This window comes from Lonchura striata, chromosome 3 (genome assembly GCF_050655825.1).
Source record: "Lonchura striata isolate lonStrDom1 chromosome 3, ASM5065582v1, whole genome shotgun sequence".
NCBI lineage: Eukaryota > Metazoa > Chordata > Aves > Passeriformes > Estrildidae > Lonchura > Lonchura striata.
The window spans coordinates 23,318,389-23,343,537 of record NC_140705.1 but is presented as its reverse complement, the minus strand read 5'-3'; the positions used below and the strand labels follow the sequence as shown (position 1 = coordinate 23,343,537).

General features: G+C 36.6%; 1 protein-coding gene and 1 long non-coding RNA gene across 5 annotated transcripts in view; one reads left to right on the top strand and one right to left on the bottom strand.

Moving 5' to 3' along the window:
* The window catches only part of MCPH1 (microcephalin 1), a 121,723-nt gene extending 100,264 nt beyond the window's left edge, over nucleotides 1-21,459 (bottom strand). For both annotated transcript variants that reach the window (XM_021551276.4, XM_085574595.1), the window contains exons 1-7: nucleotides 21,379-21,459; nucleotides 19,305-19,396; nucleotides 16,881-16,999; nucleotides 11,806-11,890; nucleotides 11,155-11,275; nucleotides 10,729-10,869; nucleotides 6,513-7,517 (exon numbers count right to left, since the gene is read on the bottom strand). In XM_021551276.4, the coding sequence (XP_021406951.3) occupies nucleotides 6,513-7,517; nucleotides 10,729-10,869; nucleotides 11,155-11,275; nucleotides 11,806-11,890; nucleotides 16,881-16,999; nucleotides 19,305-19,396; nucleotides 21,379-21,397 (1,582 nt within the window). In that variant the 5' untranslated portion in view covers nucleotides 21,398-21,459. The remainder of the gene's footprint in view (nucleotides 1-6,512; nucleotides 7,518-10,728; nucleotides 10,870-11,154; nucleotides 11,276-11,805; nucleotides 11,891-16,880; nucleotides 17,000-19,304; nucleotides 19,397-21,378) is intronic.
* The window catches only part of LOC146767812 (uncharacterized), a 44,294-nt gene continuing 40,591 nt past the window's right edge, over nucleotides 21,447-25,149 (top strand). For all 3 annotated transcript variants that reach the window (XR_014953603.1, XR_014953602.1, XR_014953604.1), the window contains exon 1: nucleotides 21,447-24,336. This is a non-coding gene — a long non-coding RNA (uncharacterized LOC146767812). The remainder of the gene's footprint in view (nucleotides 24,337-25,149) is intronic.

The following is a 25,149-nucleotide window of genomic DNA, read 5'->3' as shown; positions in this document are numbered from 1 at the left end:
GGCTAGATTTTCTTTTTCTTACTGACACATCAATGCTTTCAGTACACGCTTTGTCTAAAATGACACAGAGGTCTGAACCTTTTTTTTGAAACATTTTGCATGCAAATCTAGCAAACTGTTGGCAGGCAAGGATTCTGTGCACATAAAGGCATATCAGACCAATTATATACAAAAAGGAATCATCCATAAGAATGCACTGTCAAAACCAAGTATTTTTCATTATGTATTTTATTAATTCTTCATCTCTGTCAGGATGACTTTAAGAACTAAATAATAAACTTGTCAATCATTTGAGAAATTAGCTTGCCTGCCTAAGATGAAAAATTTTGATCTATATTTTAAACAATTAAGCTTTAATTACTCTAAATTTAGGGAGAGAATTTTTCCCAAATGTCATTCAATAGCATTTACTTTAGAGCATTTATTCATTTTTCATTTCAAAGAAACGGGTGAGATCAGTTAAAGAAAGTTTAATTAGTGATTAAAGTAACCTAAATTTATCTCCTGCCAACAAAGTTTCTTTGATAAGTTTTGGAAAATACTGAAGGGCACTATCCCTATTTAGTATGCATATATAACTAAGAATAATTTGTTTTTCCTCTGTCAGCTACTTAAACTCTTAATTCTTGAGATGACAGAACATCAAATTACAATCCAGTATGATTACTCTCTTTTACTGCAATCTTTAAACTAGTCAAAATTTATTGTAGAAATTTTTGTGTAATATACGTAAACCTAGTTTTCAGGTATAACTGTTGATTTAAATTCAGTATTTAGGTATATAGTGTCACATAATAAAGAGATAACTAATAGCTATGTTAATTTTATTTTCAATCTGAGGAAGACTGATGGCAAGTAGAAGAGGATAAAGCCTCTTGCCACACAATAAAGAAAAGAATTACCTCTTTTTCCATAAAAACCAGAACTTTAAAAGATGTATTTCAAATCTTTAAAAAATAAAACAAATTACATGACTGCATAGGATGTAAGAGTATCATGTACTCCCCTGCTTTACCCAAAGTAATCGCTGTTAATTTCCATTAGGTTATTTCAGGTTTTTGGGGTTTTTTTGAGGGGTAGCTTGGGATGGGGACTAACAGTTTAAAATAGTGTAATACTCTTTTTACTACTCTTGGCCTGAATGCTCAGGCTCCACAGCACTTGTCCTACTTGGGCTTAAACTCTTAAAAGCTGTATTCTTGGACTTCTTTCCAGTTTGGGTTCGCTCCTGTGGATTCTTCATATTTACAGGAAAGCAGGAAGAGAGGATAACGTCCCTTATATCTGATTATCAGCTCACAGATAATAAGGGCTATTCTTTGCTATTCCATTCCTGTCTATTAGCACTTCTCAAGCACCTTTCAGCTTTTCCATCCTATAGGTTTCAAGCTTCACTGTTTTCTTTTTTTTCCTGATTACTTCTTTTTAAAGCAGTCACTCAAGCACAGATTATGAGTTTTCATCTTTAGTAGCTTTTCCTAGAGAACTTTAAAGTTGACAGAAGTTTTTGAAGCAATTGCATCCAGTGTTAATTCTCCCTAAACTAAGTTCAAATATGCAGGTAACTCCTGCCACTGCAGTCAATTAGATCCCCTAAATTCTCTTCCAAAACACTGCTCAATGATTGGCACCAAAATGAACAACTGAGCCCTCTGAAGCATTATCACAAATTAGAGTGATTTTACTTTGCAATTTAAGCTCCTACTCATTCACGATCATTTTAACACCAATGAGAAGTTTTGAACCAGAATATTATCTTCAAAATTCCATTTGATATTTCTATTGAACTGAAAAGCAGTGATTAGGCAAAATGAGCTAGTTCTGCTCAACCAAATAAACCATATCTATCTAATAAAATATTTTTCTATAGTATAGATCTCTACTTCAAAAATATTGTTATGAAGTGTCACTTAAGGCACGTTGTATCTGCTATTTTGTACTTATCCACAGAGGCATTTACCCTAACTATGAAAGAATTAAGTCCAAATTTGTCATCATTAGTAATCCTTCAGGTACACATGCACAGAATATTTAATACCTTGTGTTGTTATTATTATTGTAGATATTACAGAACCATGGGCAAGCAAGTTTTTATTTATACAGAACATAATTTCTTCAAGTTTTCAGAAAACATATGTGCCCCCCACCCCAGGTCCTCAGAGAGAGCCTGTTAATGGTTTATAAAAATTTTATGTAGTTTTATGTAGTTTGTGCTCTAGGACAACTGCCATCAGACTTTGGCAAATTTGACTACATCAAAATAATCCTTTACCTCTTCCTCTACTCAGAAATACTTGTCCTCTTTTGATTTAGTAATTAGTTACAATTCAACTTTTTTGTGACAATAAATAAAATAAGAAATCAAGGAAGAAACAGCTTTGTTCTTCATGCCTCATTTGTTTTTTAAAAGGACATAAAAAATGTCAATAGAGGACATTATAAAATATTTTTAGTGAGCCTATCTTCCTCCAAAGCTGAAAAAAACCAAAAGGCACATCAAACCTAAAGAAGTTTTCACATGTGCTTTTGAAGACAGAAACAGTATTTTACCAGCATTAACACCTATAACACCAAGAACCTCAGGTAAAACTCATTAATCTAAATTAAACACAATGATTTCTTGAACAAAATAACAGAATGACATTCCAGATTTTCCAGCTTAACACTGAACTACATTAATTACAGTACAATAGGTCTTAGTTTAAGTCTTTTTGCCTATTAAGATAATATTTGCCTTCCACATTACCATAAATATATAAAAAATACTCAGATAAGCCTTAAGTTTATTTTTAAGACTGGAAGTAAGGCTGAGTTCAAATTTCTAAATGATTCTCGCATGATAAAAGATCAGAATACACTCTTGCATTCCTTGTCCATTATTATTTATTGTTGTAGCTTGCAGATGAAAAGTCATGTGACCTGTTGATGAGCAAGATGAACATAAGTAGCAGTATTTATTTCAGCAGAACAACTGGGCAGCCTTGAATGTGCCCTACAAAGGAGCCTGAAGCTTGCTACTGCATCAGCATTAAGCCTTGAAAATTTGGTTTCAGATTAGCCCGCATATTCTACTTTAAAATGAAATGTTCCAAGTAGTCTATGGAAAAAAAAACGATTATTAAATCTTCTTGTCATTAAAGATACTGGATAAAAGTGCCACTGATAAAATCACAAAAAAATAGGCAAGAAAAATGTTTGATATTTAAAACAGACATAATAATTGATATGGCTATTTGATTACTTGTGATCATATATATATGATGAAGAGAATTCATTAGTTTTTGAGAATATACTGGATTTACCAGCTTTCAAATAATGTACAGTATACAGAAAAAAACCCTCCAATTTACAATTTCTTTACTAATAGAAGCAACTTACATTTAATTTAAAAAGCAAATACTTACTTCATAATTAATAAAAATCAATTATTCCATAATAGAGAATCACAGGAGTAAATGTAATACAAGATTTTTTTCATTTTCTACCACAAAACTTGCATTATGAGGGAAATCACAACTTCCCTTACATTATTGATTCCTTCCATTTTTAAGTGATCTCATTCGAGCTGTCAAACTTGAGGTCCTTCTTGACTACACGAAAGATGCATGAAGCTGAATATACCATACTTGCAAAAATGGCCATCACTCATATAACACAAATACTATTAAAATCACTACAAACACAAAGTGAGACTTAGACTTTCCAAACAAAAAGGATAAAAAAGTATCAACATTGGATAACTTATGTTTGCTGAATCCTATTCCTTTTTTTTTGTTCTCTAAAATCTATTATTTTAAACACTGTCCAGCATGAAAATAAGTGTGACACGCTAGAACAGTGATCATAATTTAATTGCTGGAATTTAAAAATTTTAATTAAATCTAAAACTAACTGTAATAGCTAAGTTTAGTAAATAAGCCTGATAGAGTTCAAGAAGCATTTGAACAATGCTCTCAGGCACATGGTGTGATTCTTGTGGCTGCCTTGTGCAGGGCCAGGAGCTGGACTTTGGTGATCTTTGTGGGTCCCTTCCTTCCAGCTCAGAATACTCTGTGATTTTTCTCCTTCCCTATTTGTTTCCATGACTGTATAATGGAAAGCAGACTCTTTGACACTAGGAGCTACACAATTTAAGAATCATCTTCTAGTACATATGGCAAAAAACACATACAGTGGGTTCATGTATTACATAGAATCATTTAATAGTTTTGGGTTGGAAGGGACCTTAAAAATAATCTAGTTCCAACTCCACTGCAATAGACAGGTATACCTTCCACTAGACCAGATTACTCATCCAACCTCACCATGAACACTTCTAGGGATGAGGGGTCCACAACTCTGGGCTACCTGTTCCAGTGCCTCAGCACACTCATAGTAAAGAATTTTTTCCTAACATCTAACCTAAATCTACTCATTTTCATTGAAGACCATTCCCCCTTGTCACATCACTACATGTCCCACAAAAAGTCCCTTGGCAGCTTTCTTGTAAGCCTCCTTTAGGTACTGGAATGATGCTCTTAGTTCTACTCAGAACCTTCTCTTCTCCAGACTGAACATCCCCAACTTTTTCAGCTTGTCTTCATAGGAGAGGCGCTCCAGTCCTTTGATCATCTTTGTGGCCTGTTCTGGGCTTGTTCCAACAGGTCAACTTCTTTCTTGTGCTTGGGGCTCCAGAGTTAGAGGTCTCCAGCCTGGATTTCTCCTACAGCAGGCAGTTTTTATTCTCCCAATTCCTGCTTTCACCTGCTGCAACATGGGTGGCATGGCTGACGCACTTGCTGGTGAAGCCTGGAGCAAAGAACCATGGTGAATATTTCAGCCTTCTCCAAATCCTGGGTAAATATCTATACCATTCCTTAGAGGACCCGTATTTTCCCTAGGTTCTCTTTTGTGATTGACGCACATAAAGAAGCTTTTTTTAATTTACCCTTCATATGCTTGGCCAGATTTACTGCTTTAACCTTCCTAATCAGATCTGTGGCTGTTCAATTTCTCTGTGCTCCTCCCAGGACACCTTTCCCTGATTCTGCTCTTTGAAAACTACCTGTTTTTGTTTAAGATTGTCCAGGAGCTCCCCCTTCATCCATGCAGGCCTCCTGGCATTCTTCCATTATTTCTTCTTCACAGGGATGTGTTGTTGTTCAGTCTGGAAGAGACAATCCTTGAATGTCATCCCTTGGGTATCTTTTCCCATGGTACCCTACCAAGCAAATCCCTGGTGAAGACAAAGTCTGTTCTCCTGAAGTCCAGGGTAGTAAGCTTGCTGCATGCCCTTGCTGTCCCAAGATCTTGAACTCCAGCATCTCATGGTCACTGCAATCAAGGCTGTCTTTGAGCTTCACATTCCTCAGCAGCACCTCCTTCTTGGGGAGAACAAGATCCAAATAGAACCTCTACTTCACGGCTCATCTATCACTTGGAGCAGAAAATTGTCATTTATGGGTGTACATTTATACCTGTGTAACATACACCGGCATCCAATGTTTTTTTTAAAAACTGCAAAAAATTATACACTCCAGTTATTAAAATACAGATGTAATAAACTTAAAATGGCAGCTCACAGTTCAGCAGCTTATTATTCACATGTATAGGCACAGTCATGGTTCAACATTCCCACTGGATTTCATAAGTCTGATAGCAAGTTTGCTTAGCCCTTTAAGTTGATAATTAGTTTTTATAATTAATTGATGCACTACTACAGATTTTTCTAGGGAAGATAAATTATTAAAATACACAATTATAGTTACAAATATATAAATAATTAAAATACACAATTATAGTTACAAATATTCAACCCCATGTAAAGCTTGACAAAGTTCAAAATATCAAAATCTGAAAATTATTCCAATGCAAGTTAGGAGCATTTTCCAGAGAAGTTCCTGAGATCCAATATTTTAGTATATATTTACATAAAAATACTTTATGCTGAACCAACCTGAAAATGCTTACGCATAAAAAATACTCTTAAAATTATAATTAAAAATTAAGATCAGCTTCAAAGTAATGGTTGAAAAAGATGCTTACATTGAAACTCTTGCAGGTTTTATTTCACCACACAAATAAGACATTGCTAAATCCAATACTTTTTTCCACCAGAGATTTTGGTAACAATTTTGGTAACAATTTTCACTTGTGGAGTAAAAATAGTTTGAACAAGGGAACCTATGATGAGACCATGGTTTCTTAAACAGATTTTGAATGGCAACAGAAAGTTAGGAGACTAAAAGAAACAAGGCTCAACATTACTTTTGTTGTGTATAGTGAGCAGTTTCCTTATCTCTTATGGTTTTGTGTTTGTAAGGTATGGGAAAACAAATAGGTGCTCTTTTGGATTCTATGCATTCATTTATTTGACTCAGTAATTAAGTCAGTATCACAGTATTTTCTTCTTTTGGTGTGTTTCTGAAGTATTTTTTCTTTTGGAATGGCAGTTCATTTTGCAATTTAGTTGCATTAGTATATTTAATGCAGTATGATATCTTTTGATTTTCCAGCTCTATGTAGTAACTTACCAGTAGTATAAGCACAGACATTTACACTATTGTAGGATTTTTCATGAGCATGCTGTGGCAGCCTGTTCACATCATCAGCATCTAGAGCTTCTCCAGTGTGATCTTTTTCACCGTCTGATATATTTAATGGTATGCTTCCTGGATGTTTAGCTAGATTGATTTTTTGCTTTCCTGGAAAATCATTTACTGAAATAGATGTCTTCCTACTTATCTTAGTAGTGTTACGTAGCTCACAGAAACTCACATCATGTAGGTCCATGTTTGTAAAAGAGTCTTTGCAACAAATTTCAGGAGGATTCTGTGATTCCTTTGGAACTTGTATCTGTCCTGCATTTTCATTTGAATTACATGATGAAAAGAAGTCTTCATAAGAAGCCTCTTCAGTGCAGTAAGACTTGCTATAAGTAGTAACTGCTTGCAAGAATCCCTTAGAGACTGATGCACCCAGTTCTGAGGTAGCCAGCTTCAAACTTGGTAATGTTTGTCCTTTCTTCCTCCTCTTGTCTTCAAGAACACAATCATTTCTGTCAACAGGGAAGCTTTTATTCAGTGAATATGCATTTAAGTCTTTGCTATTCATAGGTGAATTAGAGAGACTGTCAATCAAAACAGGAACAGTATTTAACTGGACTATTTTTTTGGAAGGAGTAATATGACCAAAGCCCTCAAGAACAGAACTTTCATTTGCAATTGAAGTAGTCTTATTCTTCTTGTTGTTCTGATTTTTCTTTGGAAGCATTAAATCTTTCTTTCCTAAAGACAATCTGTCATCCAAAATGGGCTGTATAATCTGTTCCTTTGTTAAACTTCTGGCATGTCGTTTTGGTGTTAATGTCTTCTCCTCATTGCCATGTGATGGAGAATTCACTGATGTACTCATGGACACATGAATATCAGTCCAAGTATCACAGGCATGCTCTGCTACCTCTGTTCTCTGTCCCTTTAATGTCTCAGTTCTCCAAAGATAATCACAACTTGAGTTCAAGCAGTCTTCCATTTGTTCTTCTGCAAAAAAAACACAAGTGGCAATAAAAATATATTGAACAAAATAGAAAGTATCAATTTCTTAGTGATATATATATGGAATTACTGAATTGAACGGAAAAAAAAAAAAGTTTTGGCAACTTCTCTGGATATTATATGGCAAGTCAACAAAAACTGAACAGAAAATGGACTTGAAACAAAGCACATTCTGTGCTAACAAGAACCTATGACAGTTCTAGCTATTGTGTCCCGTTACCTGGTCATAAGCACCCACAAGTCCCATTCTGCTTTCTTGAAATAGAACAACAGAGCAACTCATTATTCCTCTTGCATTTGTAGAGAAAGCAAGATGATATTCTGATAAAGTTAGCTTTAGTAAAAGTGGAAACTCAATAATCATTTTTGCTACCACAACCTTAGTACCACCTTGAAGATTTTGCAGTTAAGATGGAATTAAATACAACACCATACTATCATATCACATACATCAAAACCATGCATTAAAAATAATTAGAATGTGATAAAGAATTATTTCTTGTAGCTATTCTTATGAAATTAATTTGTGTTGTGTCACACAGAATCTATTCATAACTCTTCACAATAAATTCCTCTGAAACAAGCTATTTCTGATAACATTCTTTTTAAATCCTGTTGTTCTACACGATTATTGCAAGAGAAGCTTTTGCATAAGTAGCTGTTGAGTGTAACATCACACCAATACTCCTTCTGTAAGTTCTTGATGTTATTTGATTACTAAATATAGACAATATTTTTAAACATTATAGTGTAGTTATCTATATTAAGAAAAATAAAATATATATAGAGAAATTTCACATGATATGATCAGTCTCTTATACTGATAACTGATGAAGTCAGCTTCAATTCTCAAATTAATCCTGGCTTCTTGAACTTTCTAAACCATTATTGACCAATCTCATATATCTCTTAGGCACAAATATAGGGGACACTGTCACAGAGCACTGGAGATGGAACATACACTGCATGCTGTCATGGGAATTGGTGGTCTGCTCTTAATGTAAAATTACATTGTGTAGTTGCAAAGTTGAAGGATATATGCAAGGCAAAGCTCTCAAATCACAATGTTCTACCTCATTAGCACATAACTAATCTACCAAAGTAAAAGTTTGCTGGCACAGCTATGCTACTTCCAGTATTCAGCTATCACTTGTCACTAATATTGCATGAAGACATAACAAGCTGTTGCAGGCTGCAAGATACCTACTGTGTTCTTAGGTAAGCCAACATGACAGAACTCCTATATGATGTCAATAAAATATAACACCTCAAAATACCATGTGTATAGCTTCCTTTTGAGGGAGAAGGCAGAGCAGGCAAACTGCTCTAATGGCCCTCATTACAAATTCTAAAGACTCCCATCTCCTCACTTTTCTACTGAGATCAAGGCCAGCATCTGACTTGAGCTTTTTGCCCCTGTAACTGACAGATGACACGAGGTCTGAAGCACAAACCTATTGCATACATAATCAATACTACTAAGATGTTCACTGATGTAGTTCAACAGACTTCACAATCTCTTTTCTTATGCCCTGCTAATACACCAAAACACAAGAACAAACCCCTAACTTGATGAGAATAATTTTATGAGGTTCTTACCTTGCTAACAAATTATTTTAATCCATCTAAAACCATAAAACATTTAAAAAGCTGATTTATTTTTATTTGTGTTATTTCTTCAAACTTGACGACTTAATCTGAAAAACACATTAGGCTAACTTTCAAATTCATGTTTTTCAGCTGAAAATTTGGAAGACATTTCCATTCTTTGAAGTCTTACCCTCATTCAGATTTATTTTAAGCTTCCCACATCACACTCTTGGGTGTGCACTCTGTGTTCTATATATGATCACTGTTAAGAGCAGAAAAGATTGATACCATGTAGGACAGAAAGTTATTAACAGGGAGTGGTATGAGTAGAGAGGAGGAAGTGAGGCAAGCAATACAGCAGTAAGGCAGAGCATTTACCCAGTGATATTCCTCATGCTCCATTTTTCTCGACTTCTTAGTACAACAGCCATTCTTTAGTAAGGAAAAACTAAGATAATTCAGCTTTAAATATAAGAGATAGAGAAAATAAATACAGATCTCGTTTCAGTATACTGTACTTTCCGAAGTAAGAGATAAAGGCCATGTATTATTTTTAATTTCTGTAATATATTGATTTGTGTTAGTTACCAGGTAGCAGCCCATCTTCTGAATTAGTTAAGATACAAGAAGAAAGTGGGCAGTCTCCTGGTGAGCTGTTTGGAAGTGCTTGAGTCATTTGTGAACCTAGGAATATAAAAAAGCTCTTAGATATGTGTAAGATTTTTTCTAGGTAACTCAGTAGCACATTTTTCTAAAACTATTTAGAAATTATTACTGATATTTCTAAGGCCTGTTGAGGCATTTTCCTAAAGAATCTGTGAAGTCTTTCAATTGGCAATCACATCTTGATATAGCAGAAATGCTTTTAGGAGAGAAAATAAATACAAGAATCACTAAAATAAACTGAGATTTAATTTTTCATCCATGCATTATTATTTACTTTCACAAATGTTTTTGAAATTGGAAATTGACAGTCAAGCGGACATGCACATCCCAAAACTTCAAATACTACAGATGCTGCCTCACCAAAAGATGTTCCACATTTAACATTTTTATAGTAATTGGCAAAACCTAATGACTTAGACCTAAATATTTTCTCAGTAAGGCAATGCAAACACTAAAAAATCTGAAAACTACAATCTAGATTTAATTCATTGGAATATACATTTAAAAATCAACTGTATTTGTTTAATTAGACTATTCAAATTATTTATTTTTTAAGTCCTGTTTTTCAGTACCTGGACAGGTATCTCATCAGTTTTGGGGTCCTTTTAAAACTGTTGATGTGGGAGTAATAACATTACAATCTTTGTCATGCACAGCATCCACATTAAAATTTAACAAGAAATAAGATTTAGAATTTCACTGTAAAGTGTAAGCAAGAGGTGATAATATCAATTTACATGGCTAGAAAGTCCATCTTAAACATTAGTCCACTTCAGCAGCCTAGTGATCAAAAAATTATTTTGCAACCACTGTGTTCCAGACATGCAATCAAGGTAAGAAAAAAATTCTAAAAGTGAAAGCACAGGTGCATGAAAAAGTCAGCAATAAAACCAGCAGCCATTTGTGCATATTCACAAATAAGTAACATTCAACTTCTTACCAGTAGGAGAAAGATTCTCTCTTTTTTCCTTCATATCCTTTATTCTTCTTTCCATTTCATTGCATTGATCTTTTATCTTATTAACAGGGCTGTATATAAGTGAACCATTGTCTTCAAATAATAAAACTGGTACATCTGTATCTGCACAAAAAAAATCTAGTTATATGTTAGTATTTAAATGCTGTAACAGTTTGAAATGATGTTTCTTTTTTAAAAAAAAACTTGGCAAAAAAAAAAGTTTTCTTAAATCAAGATTATTACAGATGCCTTAACACAACAGTATGGCAAAGAACTCTGTAAAAATGACATCAACTTCATTTCTCAGGGCAAGATGCAAAAAGCTTATAAAAACCTCAACCAACAAATGCCAAAACCCCATCAATTGCTTTAAAAAAACTTCAGGTCTTAGTAAAACACAGTTCTCACCAGCATTAACTGCTGTCTTTTGTAGAGCTAACTCTTTAGCCATTTGGTTCAGTCTTCTCTGAAGCTTTCTATTATTTCCTGGAGTTTTTTCAACCAAGTCTTTAGGCTGCATACATTTGTGCTACAAGACAGAAAAAACTCTTAATTATATGTATAAAACTGCCAAAATAATGACACCTCCTATTTTGCCTACTACTTTGTCACAGTATTTATTATTGCTATTTATCACAGAAATTAGCAATTTGCAAAGTAAACTTTAATATTAAATAAGAAAGAACCTAACAAACCTTTTTTTTTTGCTTGCAGCAAAGTTAAATATTTAAAGGTAGTTTCTAAGAAAACAAGTATTTGTTACAACTCTGTAAAACATAAACCACATGGTAGTCATGTTTTTTTGAATAGCATTATACAATTTGAATTTAAATCTTAATATTTTTAATTACCAATACAAAAACTTGATTTGTAGTATACTTTCTTCAGATTAGATGTCACATGATTACAGCAATAGACTGTCTTTAAACTCTTATTCAGATGGACAGGTAAGAGTTTACAGAATGTTCTGAAAATATTTCAAATGCTCAGGTCAAAAAGTCAAGTTAAAATTTTAAAGTTTTTTATGCTAGGCTCATTAAAAAAAAAAAAAACACATACTTTTTTGATTGGTAGTAGAAATCCTTCATTAGTGTCTACTGCAGGAAACAGGGATTCATCAACATGGACTCCAGTTTCTCGACACCTGCACAGTAAATTACAGAAAGTTTGGTGGGTTTTTATTCTCTTGGCTTTGTTTGAAGAATGAGAACCTTTATTGCAAGAAGAGTTGTCTGAGCCCTGCAATAATGAAACACCAACCCTTTATAAGTGCGTAACTTTAAGGTAAGTACTGTAAAGTTACCCCATCCCCTGCCCCGCCCCATCTATTACATGCCAAGTATGTAATCCAAAATTTGTGCCAATGATGCCCTCCAAATTGCTGTTCTGGAAGGGCAAGATTCCCACTCGTTATTTTCCACCTTTCTAAGCTGCAGACTGCGCTCGCAGCAGCCGCGCGTGCGGCTCTGGCGACACCTAGCGATGGAACCACTACACTGTGAGCCTGGGCAGCTATGGCCTCATCCTTGGAGTGGAGTGGAGAAAGACAAACCACTGCAAGTATTTGTCAAATTCGTTGAATTTAGAGTTCTCAGGAGTATCAAAGAGAGAGATTCACCAGCTGGATTTCAGTGACTGTTACTGAATTCTGGATAATAATCAGCACAGATGTAGACTACATGAAAAGTTACATTAATTCAGAGATTTTATTGATTCAGAGAAGCTAAACAGAAGAAAATTTTTGTATTAAATCTATTAATCTTTTACTTTGCAGACAAATCTGAATGTAAATTATTTATATAGCTTATTTGTGGGATAAGTTATCCTGCTAAGAAAAGAGAGGTAGAGCTTCACAATTACGCATTTGATGAGGAAGTGTTAAGTGTACCTAATTTGGGCAGATTGTAGTTATTCCATTTTATATGGGGTTTTGTTCTTGGGTTTTGATTTTTTTTTAGGCTGCTCACTGAAGTATTTGTGTTGAAGAAGCAGTAAAAAACTTTTTCTCAGTGATCCCAAAGGTGTCACTCTTTTTGCATTACACTTTAAATTTTTTTACATGACAGCAAATCCATTACTTTTGTTTGCTATTTTTAAAGTTAGACACATTTATCACTCTTAGAAAGAAGAAAGAAAAAGGAAAAAAAAAAAGCAAAAGCAAACAATTGTTTTAAAATAGCTTTACTCTGCAGTTATAAATTTTTCTGATTTTTAATTTTCATCTTAAAGACTTGTCTTCTCAAATTACTTCCTAAACTGTAGAACTGCATACAGTTTAGGCTCAAATAGATGCTCATTTACAGAGCAGAAGCTTCCAATAAAAGCTTGAGGCAAATCATTGGAAAGAGCACTAGAAATCCAGTAAGAATTCAACCAGGCAATGATCACTAAATACTGCACAAACCCTTAAAAGTGTTTTAAGATTTTATGGAGAAAACTAAGTATTACAGCACTTTCCAGCTCATAGGGCATATTCCTCTGAGAGGCTCAAACACTGCTCAGGGGGAAGGCAACACTGGGGTACAAGTCTAACAGGATGGAAGTAGGGGATCACCAGCTGTTAAATGTGAGAGTATTTTCCACAAAGCAGGAGAATCAGGAAATGCTGATGATTATTTTTTTATATATATATATATTTTTTTTTTTGTTTGTTTACTACTTGCTTCCTTGTCTGGTATTTTCAGCGCTCCAACATCAAAAAGTAGCATCCAGATTAAATATCATATACAGAAGTACCCTACAGTATCCTCCAAGATCAAGATTCCCAAGAGCATGTAAGAACATAAAAACAAAGCCAAACATTCCCAGTTTACTGTGTTCCACAGATTTCTGGTTGTCAGATGGTTAGATGCAATACTATACTTGGGTTTTGATAAAATTAAATGTTTAATTGCTTCAACCATTTTTTTTATCCTGTGTAAATCTTTGCTCACTATGATTTTGAAGCAAGGAGTTCTAAAGCCTAACCTTGTGTTATTAAAACCCATCATTTACTGTTTTCTCTGAATCTGTCTCCAGGTGTATTGATGTAATGATTTCCAACTTTTCTACTGGAAAGGAAAACATACATATTCAGCCTCTCTACACAAACCTTGGTGTTCACAGTAAGTCTCCCATCTCCACTCCTTTTCCAGACTGAAGTGTTCTTGTCTCTTCAACCACATCTTGTAAGAAAACTATTTTATAACTTCAGTCAAACTCCTTGCCATCCCCTGGCAACATTACAAATATAACCATGATAAAATGCTGTCATTCCATTATATGAAGTTTTACGTTCTATTTAATTCGATTTTTGACAACTACTAAGGTAACAATGCTATGAAAATGTCTACTGCAAGTACCAAAATGCAATGATGATCTCTCTGATATGCTTAAGAGGACTGCTTTAAACGGCCTTCTTGATACTTTCAAGAATTTTATTCCCTTCAGTCTTAGCTTCTTAACAGAACTTCTTCCATTTTAAGTAGACTTCTTTTTAAATTTAAGCATCATCATAGAATTTCTTTGGTTTGGTGTTACAGTATGAACACTTATGCTGCAGACATACTTATGAAAATCTTATCTGACATAGTTTGAACAGCATCTACAAACCACGTAAGACCAAGCAATAACTACCATACTTGGTTTTGCACTGCGCTCCTACAGGAGTCACCCACCCCCAGTCTGCACCAGAAAGTTGATATGTACTATTACCTTACTAAGATAACATTTCACATATTTTCTGACCATTTTGAGAATGTTCCACTTGCTACTACATGAAGCAGCTGGTTAATCAAGCCATCTTTTTTAGCAATGCTAAAACTTCAACTCATAGGAACTCTGCCTGATTTGCATACATAAATTATCAGTTTTAATCTAAGTTTCCATTCACACAGGACCATAATTTTATGGGTACATATTATTCAGTCCTTCTTATTTACATTGTTCCAGGGTTCAATGAACTATCTTCTATCTTCTGCCTACCAGTGTCTGAGACATGGATGTACTAGACATGCAATGTAGTCAGGCACTCTGGTTCTTTTATCTCATTACAAAACCCAAAAATTAGTATGTATACTAGCACAGACTTATTTTAATTTTGTACTCCCTGTGCCTCATTTGAATAACCCCATGAACAGTAGGAATATTCATTGCTCCTGACCTGTATTTTGCCCAAGGATATGATAGTCTCATGAATTCTTACAGTATACACCAATCTAAGCTGTATGTTCTTCTACACCTTCTGGCATTTACTTTAAACTAAAGGACAGAAGAAAAAGATTACAGAGATGTTCAATCATAATTCACAGCTTGGGTCCTCCCCTGCAATAAAATACATCTGTTTTAGATGACTCCCCAAGTTCCAACAAACTTCATCTTCTAAGTCATGTACCAAGACCTTGCTTTAGTTAGAAAATTTTAACAGGAAAACTTAAAAGATACTTAAAAGGAAGATGCTAGCCTTCTCTTTCCTACCAAACAACCTAAGTTTTCTCTCTAGATGCTTTCTCCCGTCTTCTTCCTTTGTTGCTGTTACCCAGCAAAAGTTAAAGTTTCTTGAGGCTTTTACACCTGGATTTCAAAACAGGATGTCCCCTACAGTATCACATGTCCCGTTTTTCTGTGCCTCAGCTTTCTACAGTGTTCATCCACTCAATGCCTTCCAGCAGTGCAGAGAAGACTCTTGTGGTGGAACTGCTATCACAGAAAGAGCATTTCTGTATGACATGTCCTTGACTCTCCCCTTCTTCCATTGGTTGTGCTCACCTGGACTTTTATGAGATTCTTTTTATTACAGCACATCTAAATCCTCAATAATTTATAGTTCACATGACTAAGATTTCAAATTCTGTATTTATACATCTAGCCACCTAAAGAGCACGTTTAATTTCACAACAGTATTGAAATCATCATCACTGTCACACATTCAAATAGCACCAGGTCCCTGAAATATATTTTAATATAAACAAAATTTTGCATCACCCTCATTTTTGGGAACTTAAGGCATTTCTTCTTTGGCATTAAAACTGGCTGTGTTGTGTGGCTGTAACTTCTATATCTGACGTACTTTAAAAAAAAACCCAAAAAAACCCAAAAAAACAACAAAAAAAAAACCCACAAAAAAACCCCAAACCAAACAAACAAAAAAAACCCACAAAAAACCCCCCCAAACAAACAAACAAAAAAAAAACCCAAACCAAAAAGCCCCTATGCCTGCAGATCTGCATGTATTTCTTTTCTGGCTAATGGACTTGCATCACAAGTTTCCAGGCTGTACTGGCCTACATTTAAGTGCCTATAGGGCATTGATTTGCCCTCTCTCCTTGTGCCCCCCTTTCTTTAAAAAAACAAGCCCAAAACGTTTGCACTTAGACCACTACCTCTCCATGGATATGACAATTGGTACAGGTATGGCCCTCTTTACTTGATTTATACTCTAATTTCCATCATCACATTGATTTATTGATTGGAGTGTTTAACATATGCATATTCATAAACTGTGTTTTTATGCTTCATCTGAAATCTTAGTAAGGCCTCACACACACTTTGTAATTTCAGAGAGGCAGCTATGGACTAGCAAATTCTAAAGGACTGGTTGTACAGATTAATTTTTTCTTAAATTAAAAAAAAAAAATAAACTTAACTTTTTCAATTTGGTATAAGAGAATCTTAATGAAGTTTTGTTCTGAACTTGCCAAATATCTTAAAAACCAGAATACATGTGGAACTTTTTCTTTCTTGCTAGGATTTATTCTCTTTACAGAATTTAAGTACAGAAACAGTACAATGCCCTTGATGAAATGTGCTTTACATATGAAAATGGAAGAATTGTGTTCATTGTAAGTATGGCCTTCACTGTCTATACATGTCATCTGAGAGCACAGGAGTAGAACTGTTAACAAATATACCATGAAACTACTTCATTACATTTGTTTTTAAGAGTTTACATTTTACCTTTTTGTGTAAGTCATATGCTTTATAATAGGAATAACGTAATAGAAAAGTTATCATTTACTCACAGATCATCACTATTTCAAGTACATTAACAAAATGGTTTCTGTATTTAAGTTTTGAAATTAAAAATACTAGAAAATTATTATTAATAAAATATTATCTCTGAAATAGCCATATTCATTATAACCACAAGTACTCACTTTTCCACCCAGAGTACAGAAACTATTTTTACACCCATCTTCTGTGCTTTCTTCCATGTAGACAAATGTCCGTCTTTGAAGACTACATGGGTCACATGCTTGTTCAAAGTTTTTGAAACCTGCAGAAATACACAGAGAGCTCATATTTAAGTCTGATAATTGGAAAATACTAATGAAAACAGCTAGCATAGCCTATTTTTAGTGTATACACCATTAGCATAAAAATTTATTCTTAACATTATGTCAAGGACCCTTTAAATCTTTCCCAACTTCACAAGAAGCCTCAAGCAATCAAAACTCCAGTCTCATTAGGCAAGCTAATACAGGCTAAAGGGATGGAATAGCCCTTTGTTTTCAGTCTCCTCAAGGTTACTATTTTCAGCTCCCTACTCTAGGTCTATCACTAATTTTGCAACATTTTTATTTATATAGTGGAACATAATTTCTTACATGAGGGCCAGGGCAGAAAGCGGATGCCAATACCCAAAGAAATAACAAAACATCCTTTAGGCAAAATAACTCAGGCTTAAAGAGTTAACCTCAGCTAACCTCACTTTTTAAACAAATTTTTCATCAATAAAAATCGCTTTTAGTTTTGAGGGAAAGGGTGAAGATACTACAAACAAAAATTATATGAGGAGGCTTTAAAAATGAGAAATACAGAAAATTCAAGTGAGCACAGGTGATCAAATTTTCAGTTATCAGCCTCCTTTGGCAAGTGAAACTGAGTTCTAGATACTCCATTTTTCACAAACAAATCTTCCTTTATGGAGACTAAGCGCCCTATACAGAACTGCTTGATCAGTTGTGATTGTTGGTTACATCAATAGAACTGATTTTTTACTGCAGCATCTCCCCAGCCAAATAGAAATAGCTCCATAACTTTCTGTTGTGTCCCCAGTTGCATCATTATACTTTGCATGCAGCATGCTGTGTCTGTATTTAGCTTTAAGAAAACTATTTAGCTTTTCCAAACACTGCTTTTGGCAAGCTGATTATGACTTCTTAGAAGACAAAACCCCACGTGTTTCAGTATCTAGGTATAAAATGATCTATTAATCTCTTATAGAATAAATTATTACTCCAGATACAATTGCTTACTCACTTTTGCCAGTATCTGGCTCACAGCCCATGTCCTAAGGATGCTTGATGTAGCTTTGCCTCCAAATTATGGAGGAGCAGCACTTTACACCTCCCTCTCACCTTTCCCACTTCCTCCCCTTACCCTGTGCATCTTCTGCTGCTCAGCTGAACTTACTTTGTCAACAATTCAGCAAAAAACTAGTTTAGAATTTAATTTCCTGACACAGTGAACCAAGTCAGCTTAGTACCACATGCTAAGCCAGGCAAGTGTCTGGAATAGGGAAGGGGCATGACCATCCCTATTCAGTCATAAGGATATACTAAATAGGCTCATCTATATCATCTGCCTGCACAATATATGGTTATTTTGACCGTTTTGAAGAATTTTGAAGGCTCATGCTTCTGCTGTACTTTCTGTGAGAAAAGAGTCTTACATTATCAGGATAGAATTACACAGGTCTGATAGTACAGCATATAAATATTTATTGTTCTTTTTATTCAAGTTATTTATTGAGAGTTGTGTTTGCTTTAATGAACAACCAGTTACCCTAACTATTCTGTCACACTCATTCAGATTATTTCATACAAAAAGAGAGGATTTGGGGCGAGCAGCAAGATTTCCTAAATTACAATAAGAATAATCTACATATGCCCATTTTAAAGAGCACTGGGAGTCCACACAATTGTTTTTTAGAGCATGATGTGGGCTATAAAAATCTCCATTAACCAGTGACAATGTACAAGAAAGGAAGATGCCAGTTTCACTTTGGTCTCTGGTTGAAATGTTACAGCTGGCAATTAAACATCTTTTGCACCTACAAGTCAACTATATCTGGTACATATACTGAATATACATATACTGAAACTCTTTAGGTGTATTTTTACTAGCGCTTTCTGGAACTGCTCCAAATTTGTGGGAGAGTGAATGGAAGAATAAAATGTCATGTTACTCGGGTTAGGAAATGTACAAAAACAGAGCAGATGCTTACAAGCTGACAAAACAAAACAATATAAGGTACACACTTATAAACCACAGGTTTTCAAGACTTAGATTTGCTTTGCCCACAGTCTGTGGCAAGCCCAATACTTCCCACAAGGAGCATGCTATCACATTAATATGTAAAGAGGTCTGTAGATGTAGAAAGGCTTTAAATTCACTTTCCATCTGTCAGTAGCAAGAATATTACAGCACATTGGTCTATTCTCAGATCTCTGATTTTCTCCCTTCTTGCCCTTAAAAAACTCATACTAAAAAGAAATGTATGCGACAAGTAGAACAAAGCAAGCTAATTTAGAATTAAGATCTTTCCTATTCCATTTATTTCAAAATAGTCTTCTTACTTCTGCTCCCATATCAAGAAGCTGCTGTTCAAAGGTTTTTGAGTAGTTTTCTGTTCTGTTAGATGACCAAACTTCTACAAAGGCAGAAATACCTGAATCAGAAGACAGAAAACAACAAGTAATGAAGTATATACCATGGTAAAACTGGTTAGACTGCCTTTCTAATAAAAGTTTCTTTTATAATATATTGCATTCAGTTGCAAATACACCTTTTAGTAAACTGAGTGTTAGACTTTAGCAGCTGATTTTTTTTTTAGTGTATCTATGTCCCCCAAATTATAAATTGTAATAACTGTAAATGTAAATAATTGTAATGGAAATAACTTAGAAGTCTGACACTAGCTAACTTTTTACTTAATCTATTTATAACACACTACCAGCTTAACAAGCAATAGATTTTCTTTACATCATTGGTCACCGTTACCATTATTTAATCACTTTTAATCTTCAGATCAGTTAAACATTTGAAAACCAGTTGATATAACACAACTTACAGAACAAAATGTCATCACCACAATAGAATTATTCCTTGCCCTAACTCCCAGAAAATTTTGCAGAAATATTACCTAACAGTTTCCAACTAACTTCAATTTCCATTTCATATTGAAACACCCAAAATTAAATACATATAGCAGGGACTAATAAAATTTCATATCAGTTGCCATATGCAACTTTAGATATTCAGATTTAATTACCTTGCTTCATAAAGCAGATTAATAATCTCTTCAAGGAATCAAGTCAGCCTTGGTTGGGAATATCCTCAACCAACCAACCAAAGACAGAAGTATTGACAAGGAGGGATAAACAAATAAAACTCATAACAATCCCTTCATTAAGTTTACACAGGATAGGCACCAAAGTGACCTACAGTTCCACTGGCCATGCCACTTTCCCGTACTGAATGACACATCAAGAAAATTCCAAAGCTGGAGAAATAGCAGTTCACAAAAAACAACTTCATGCAAAGGCAAGCCAACTCTAAGAACTCATGAATAAAACCAAGAGTTTCATTTTAAAAGGGTCATCCTTAGCAAATATTGCTTAATTATCTTAGCTACTAAGATAATTAAGCATATCATTCTGATTAATTATTATGTAGTCTCATCTGTCTTCTTCCTAAATGAAACGCAGAATAACGCTCCAATTATTCATAACAATAGTACTTTTATAAAGATTAAAATATTTTTACAATTACTAGAAGTATTTTTGACATACAAGATAAATGTAAAACAAAGCACTTCCTCATGCAAAGCACTGGGAAAAATCTTATTAGCAGTACTATGACTTCAGATATAAATGGGAATTTAAGACAAGTTTACTCCAATGCGCTTTTAACTGTGTTCATTCTACAACTAGACTGGGGCAGATTCTGCCAGAGTTACTTTTTTCCTTGATAGTTTAATTGTGAAAAACGATGCACTTGCATCAAATATTTTAGAACTTTCATAGCTAAAATTCTCCTAGAAAAACAGACCAGAATATTTCAGTAAAGGTCTAACTAGAAACTTAAAGGGATGCTTCTTGAAAACTCCATGCACTTGCAGTGGGATCAAAGGTGTATTTTACAATAGATAGTCAATTTTAGCTAATCAAATATATTCCAGCCAAAGGCAACGCTTTTTACAGTTTTTGTACAGTTGAAGGAAAGGAAAATGAGGAAGTGCTTGGCGCTTTTTTGAACAAGAAGAGCTCTGAGTAGAGATCGGTTCTTGTAAACGTCAGCCTTAGAAGTTCTCAGAGAAGGCGGTGATCGCAGAGGAAAACGGCCGCGAGAGCGCAACTTGGCGAGGCAGAAATTTTGAGATGCAGAAGAAAGGCACGACTGAGCGGAGCAGCAAGCACAGCGGGGCCGGCTGGCAGCGCCCCTGCGGCGGCACTCGAGCGGAGGGAGGCGGCCGGCCCTGCCCGCGCCGCCGGGCCCGCAGCGGGCCGGGCCCGCGCCGCGCACAGCCCGCCCGCAGCGGCCCGCCACCCGCCCCGCCGGGACGCGCCGGGACAAGGGCCGCAAGGAGACAGGGGGCGGGGGAGCGCGGAGCCCGTGCCAGCCGGCGGCTCCTCTCGGCCGAGCCGGTACCTTTCAGCGCGGGCTCCATCGGCGGCACGCCCGGCGGCTCGCAGCGCCCGCCGCGGTTCAAACGCGCCTCCGCACGGCCCCGCCGCGCCTGCGCAGCGGCTGCGGGAGCGGGGCCCCGGTCGGAAACGGGGCGTGCTCGGCACAGCTCCGGCCCTTTCCGGGAAGGCTTGGCACAGCTGCAGCTGCCTTTCAGCTACTCGTGGAGAGCAATAGGGTCCCTCCCGAGCCTCCTCCAGGCTAAACACCCCCAGCTTCCTCGGCTGCTCCTCACAGGACTTGTGCTCCAGAGCCTTCACCAGCTCTGCTGTCCTATGGACTTTCTCTGGCTCCTCAACATTCTTTCTGAATTGAGGGGTCCAGAACTGGACACAGCACTTGGTGACCTCACCAATGCTCAGTACAGGGGGACAATCACTGGTCCTAGTCCTGCTGGCCACGCTACTGATGATAGAGACCAGGATGCCACGAAGTTTTGACAAAGCCAAACACAGAGTGAATTTTCAGTGTGACCGTTCACTATAATGAATCCTAAAGAGGCATTCCTGAAGAATTTTAGTTTGTAGGAAAGTCCAGCATCAGAGGACTGATGGTTTCTCAACTCTCTGGTGGCCCTAACTGCAGTGTCTGAAGTGAAAAAACAAATAACAGAAAAAGACAGCAAAATAGGGGTTAGTAAAGAGCACTGGGAGACAGTATTTACCAAAGCATGTCAAACTGCTTGAGAGCAACTCTGCTATTAACTATAGTTAGGGAACCCTAACAGGAGCTAGCTTAGGTGCTCAAAGGCTGGAGTATAGCAGAGGGTAGTTAGAGACTAATTATTTTTCCAATAAAAAATTATAAAAATATTAAAAAAGGGGAATTAGTGAGTGTAAGGATATTTGTTGTGAGAAAGAAGGAGCACATAGAGGAAAATGATGCTGCATAGCTTTATTATGCAACTCACAGAGCTCAGGAGTTACTATATAGTTGTACAAATTGGTGCTGTTCTGAAATCTTCAATATGTAATGCTAATTTCATAATCTGAAAAAATATATAGCTGACATGGAAAAACAACAGAGATGCAACTCAAGGATACTAAGTGATTTCCACATGAGAAATAACTATTCAGACAAGGACATGTCTGCTTGGAAAAGAAATGGTGGAAGGGGGAGGTACTACAGGTCCTTAAAATCATGAGTGTATGCAGAAAGTGAACATGGAGCGGTATGTTCCCAACAACAGCTAGTTAGTACCAAAAGAGACTACCAGATGGGGTCTTCTCAGAAGACATATGTCCACATTGTGCTTCGTGAGGCTGTGGAAGTGTTCAGAGTGCTGGCAAACCACATGGTTTCTGAAGCAAATCCAGCAAATTCATGAAAACCCAGTTTAAGACTAACAAAAATGTACAAAACCACCTTTCCCTTAGTGGAGCCTTGAACTGTATATTGCTGAACTCTGAGAAGGTACAGGGAACACTTCCAATTTTTCTTTTGTTTTGTTTTGTTTTGTTTTCTCAGTCTTTTTGCACTGGAGAGACAGTGCTGACCGAAAAAGGTTTTGGTGTGGTTCATTATGCGCATTTGTACTTTCATGGAAAGACGCAGATCTTGACTTCTAGGAGTCTACTGAGCAGATGGCTATACTAATGCTTTCTACGATCTCTTAATCTAGTATGTAATACTTTGGCATTGAGACAGTTTGTTTCATTTCCAGGGCATTGGTATGGCAGTAGATCTCTGGCAAGTGTTAAGCATAAGTTCTTAGGTGCTTCCTCTGCTGAATGTGTGTTCCTTTCACTTATGTTTTCATTATGTGTACAAAGTAACTAGTCAACTTACATATATGTTAGTTTTATTTAACTATCATTTGTACTTCTGTCAGTATGTTAAACAGTTCTTTACTAGGCAATAATAAAGTATTTTTACCAAGGTTCTCAACTGTGCCTCAAGGAAAAGGGAGTCTTGTCTAATGCAGTGTCTCTGAACATTGATTTGAAGGCAGGTGCAGAAGTGGAGGTAGGGGAGATTTAAATGTGCATTGAAAACCCTCAGTAAAAAAAACCCCACAGACTCTGTTTGAGCCTTTAGCTGAAAGGTAGTAGCAGGTTTTGTAGATGCTGAATGCAAATGTGCTGAAATGTGCAATTACACCTGTATGCTCCGGTTCTACACTGGTAGAGACAATGAAAAGTAGTAATTGCAGGAAGATATAATTCATTACCACAGCAGACTTAGACTACTCATGAGAACACTGGGTTTGGGATGCCTACTGTTTTTATCATGGTAATGAATACAGAGAATACTGAAACTGTCCCACAAATTTACAGTTTTCTCTTAAACAACTGGAGTTTTGACCTTAGAGTTATTTTAGGATTTAATTTAAGAACTTAATTTAAGAACTTCTCAGATGGTGACTAAACTTCAGAATTCCCCTGGTAGTTAATAGTTGTCTGTTCTTGTGCCAGTATTGTCTTGCTGTCAGTTACTCCTCAGAATTTATCATCCTTTAGTACTTACAGAATGCAACACTATATTTATACAGCTGCTATTTTGCCAGTTCAAACACATCAGGGTGTTTTAGCTTTCATGCTACAATGAACTTCTGAAAATGACAATGAATGGGGCTTATTTACATTAAGTAAACATAATGTAAATGTCCTCTAAATAGGCTTGTTATTTGGCTTGATGATATGTAATGTCATGGTGTCTATAAAGCTAAAATATAGCTGTTGTGGTTTGACACGGGAAAAGAATTTTCTTGGAAGGAAGAGGTCAGTCCAGTTAGGGGTCCGGTTTGGATACTGACACTTTAAATGACCAATTGAAGGTGGACACGCCTCTGAGAACACAGAGGGGTTAAAAGCAGAATTCCCAGGAGAACTCACTCTCTTTGGTTCCGGTCATCGGAGGGTGCAGACCTCCCCTGCCCAGCAGTGAGCTGGGTGGGAGAGGGGAGCCATGCGGCCTGCAGAGGTAGGCCAGGGGATGAAGGATTGGGAACCAAGCTGGGCCAGCTCCTGCAAACGGAAGGGTGGAGAACGTCTGAGGTTTCTTTGTTTACCCTCCCCCCCACCCCAACCTAGAGGGAAAAGAGATAGAGAGCCTGCAGACACCTGGGAGTTTGCCAGCAGAGGAGAAGGGGGCAGGGGGGAAAGATGCCCAGTGTGGGAGACAGGAGACGGAGACGGAATCCTGGGCCAAGATTTCAGCCGTCCGGGGAGTCTGGGAATTTTAACCCTTTCTTGTGAAATGAAGGCTTTGTGAAATATTGCTCCTCCTCAATTTGAAGGAAAGACAGACAGCCGGGGACCTTAGTTGTTAGGGAAAGAAGGTTGGGGGGAGATGATGGAGTGGCTGTTGGCTGGACTCTTCTTGTTAACCATAGACTGAACCACTCCTTATTCCAAGAGGGACTGCATTTTAGGGGGATGCAATGGTGAGCCAAGAAACTCCTCCAGCAACTACCAGTTCAGGAATGAACAGAGGAAAGCAAGCTGAGGAGGGTGTGAGGATGCCCTCCGTCTTTAGAGAAGAAGAGAAGGCGATCTCTGTTCTTGGACCCCCGGCCCCAGGGGAAAATGGGGGGGACCGTAGTCCCAAAATGAGAAACTGGACTGTTGTTCCTGTTGGTCCTTGGCAAAGCATCCTTAAAGGGGCCCTAAAAGCAGTCTCTGTCCATGCACGGTGGTGAGAGCATGGTGACATGGAGAGGAGAGTGTCACACTGGCTGGTGTGTCTGGGCAGTGCCATGTGTGACATGGAAACACAAGAGGTGGCAGCTGTGTT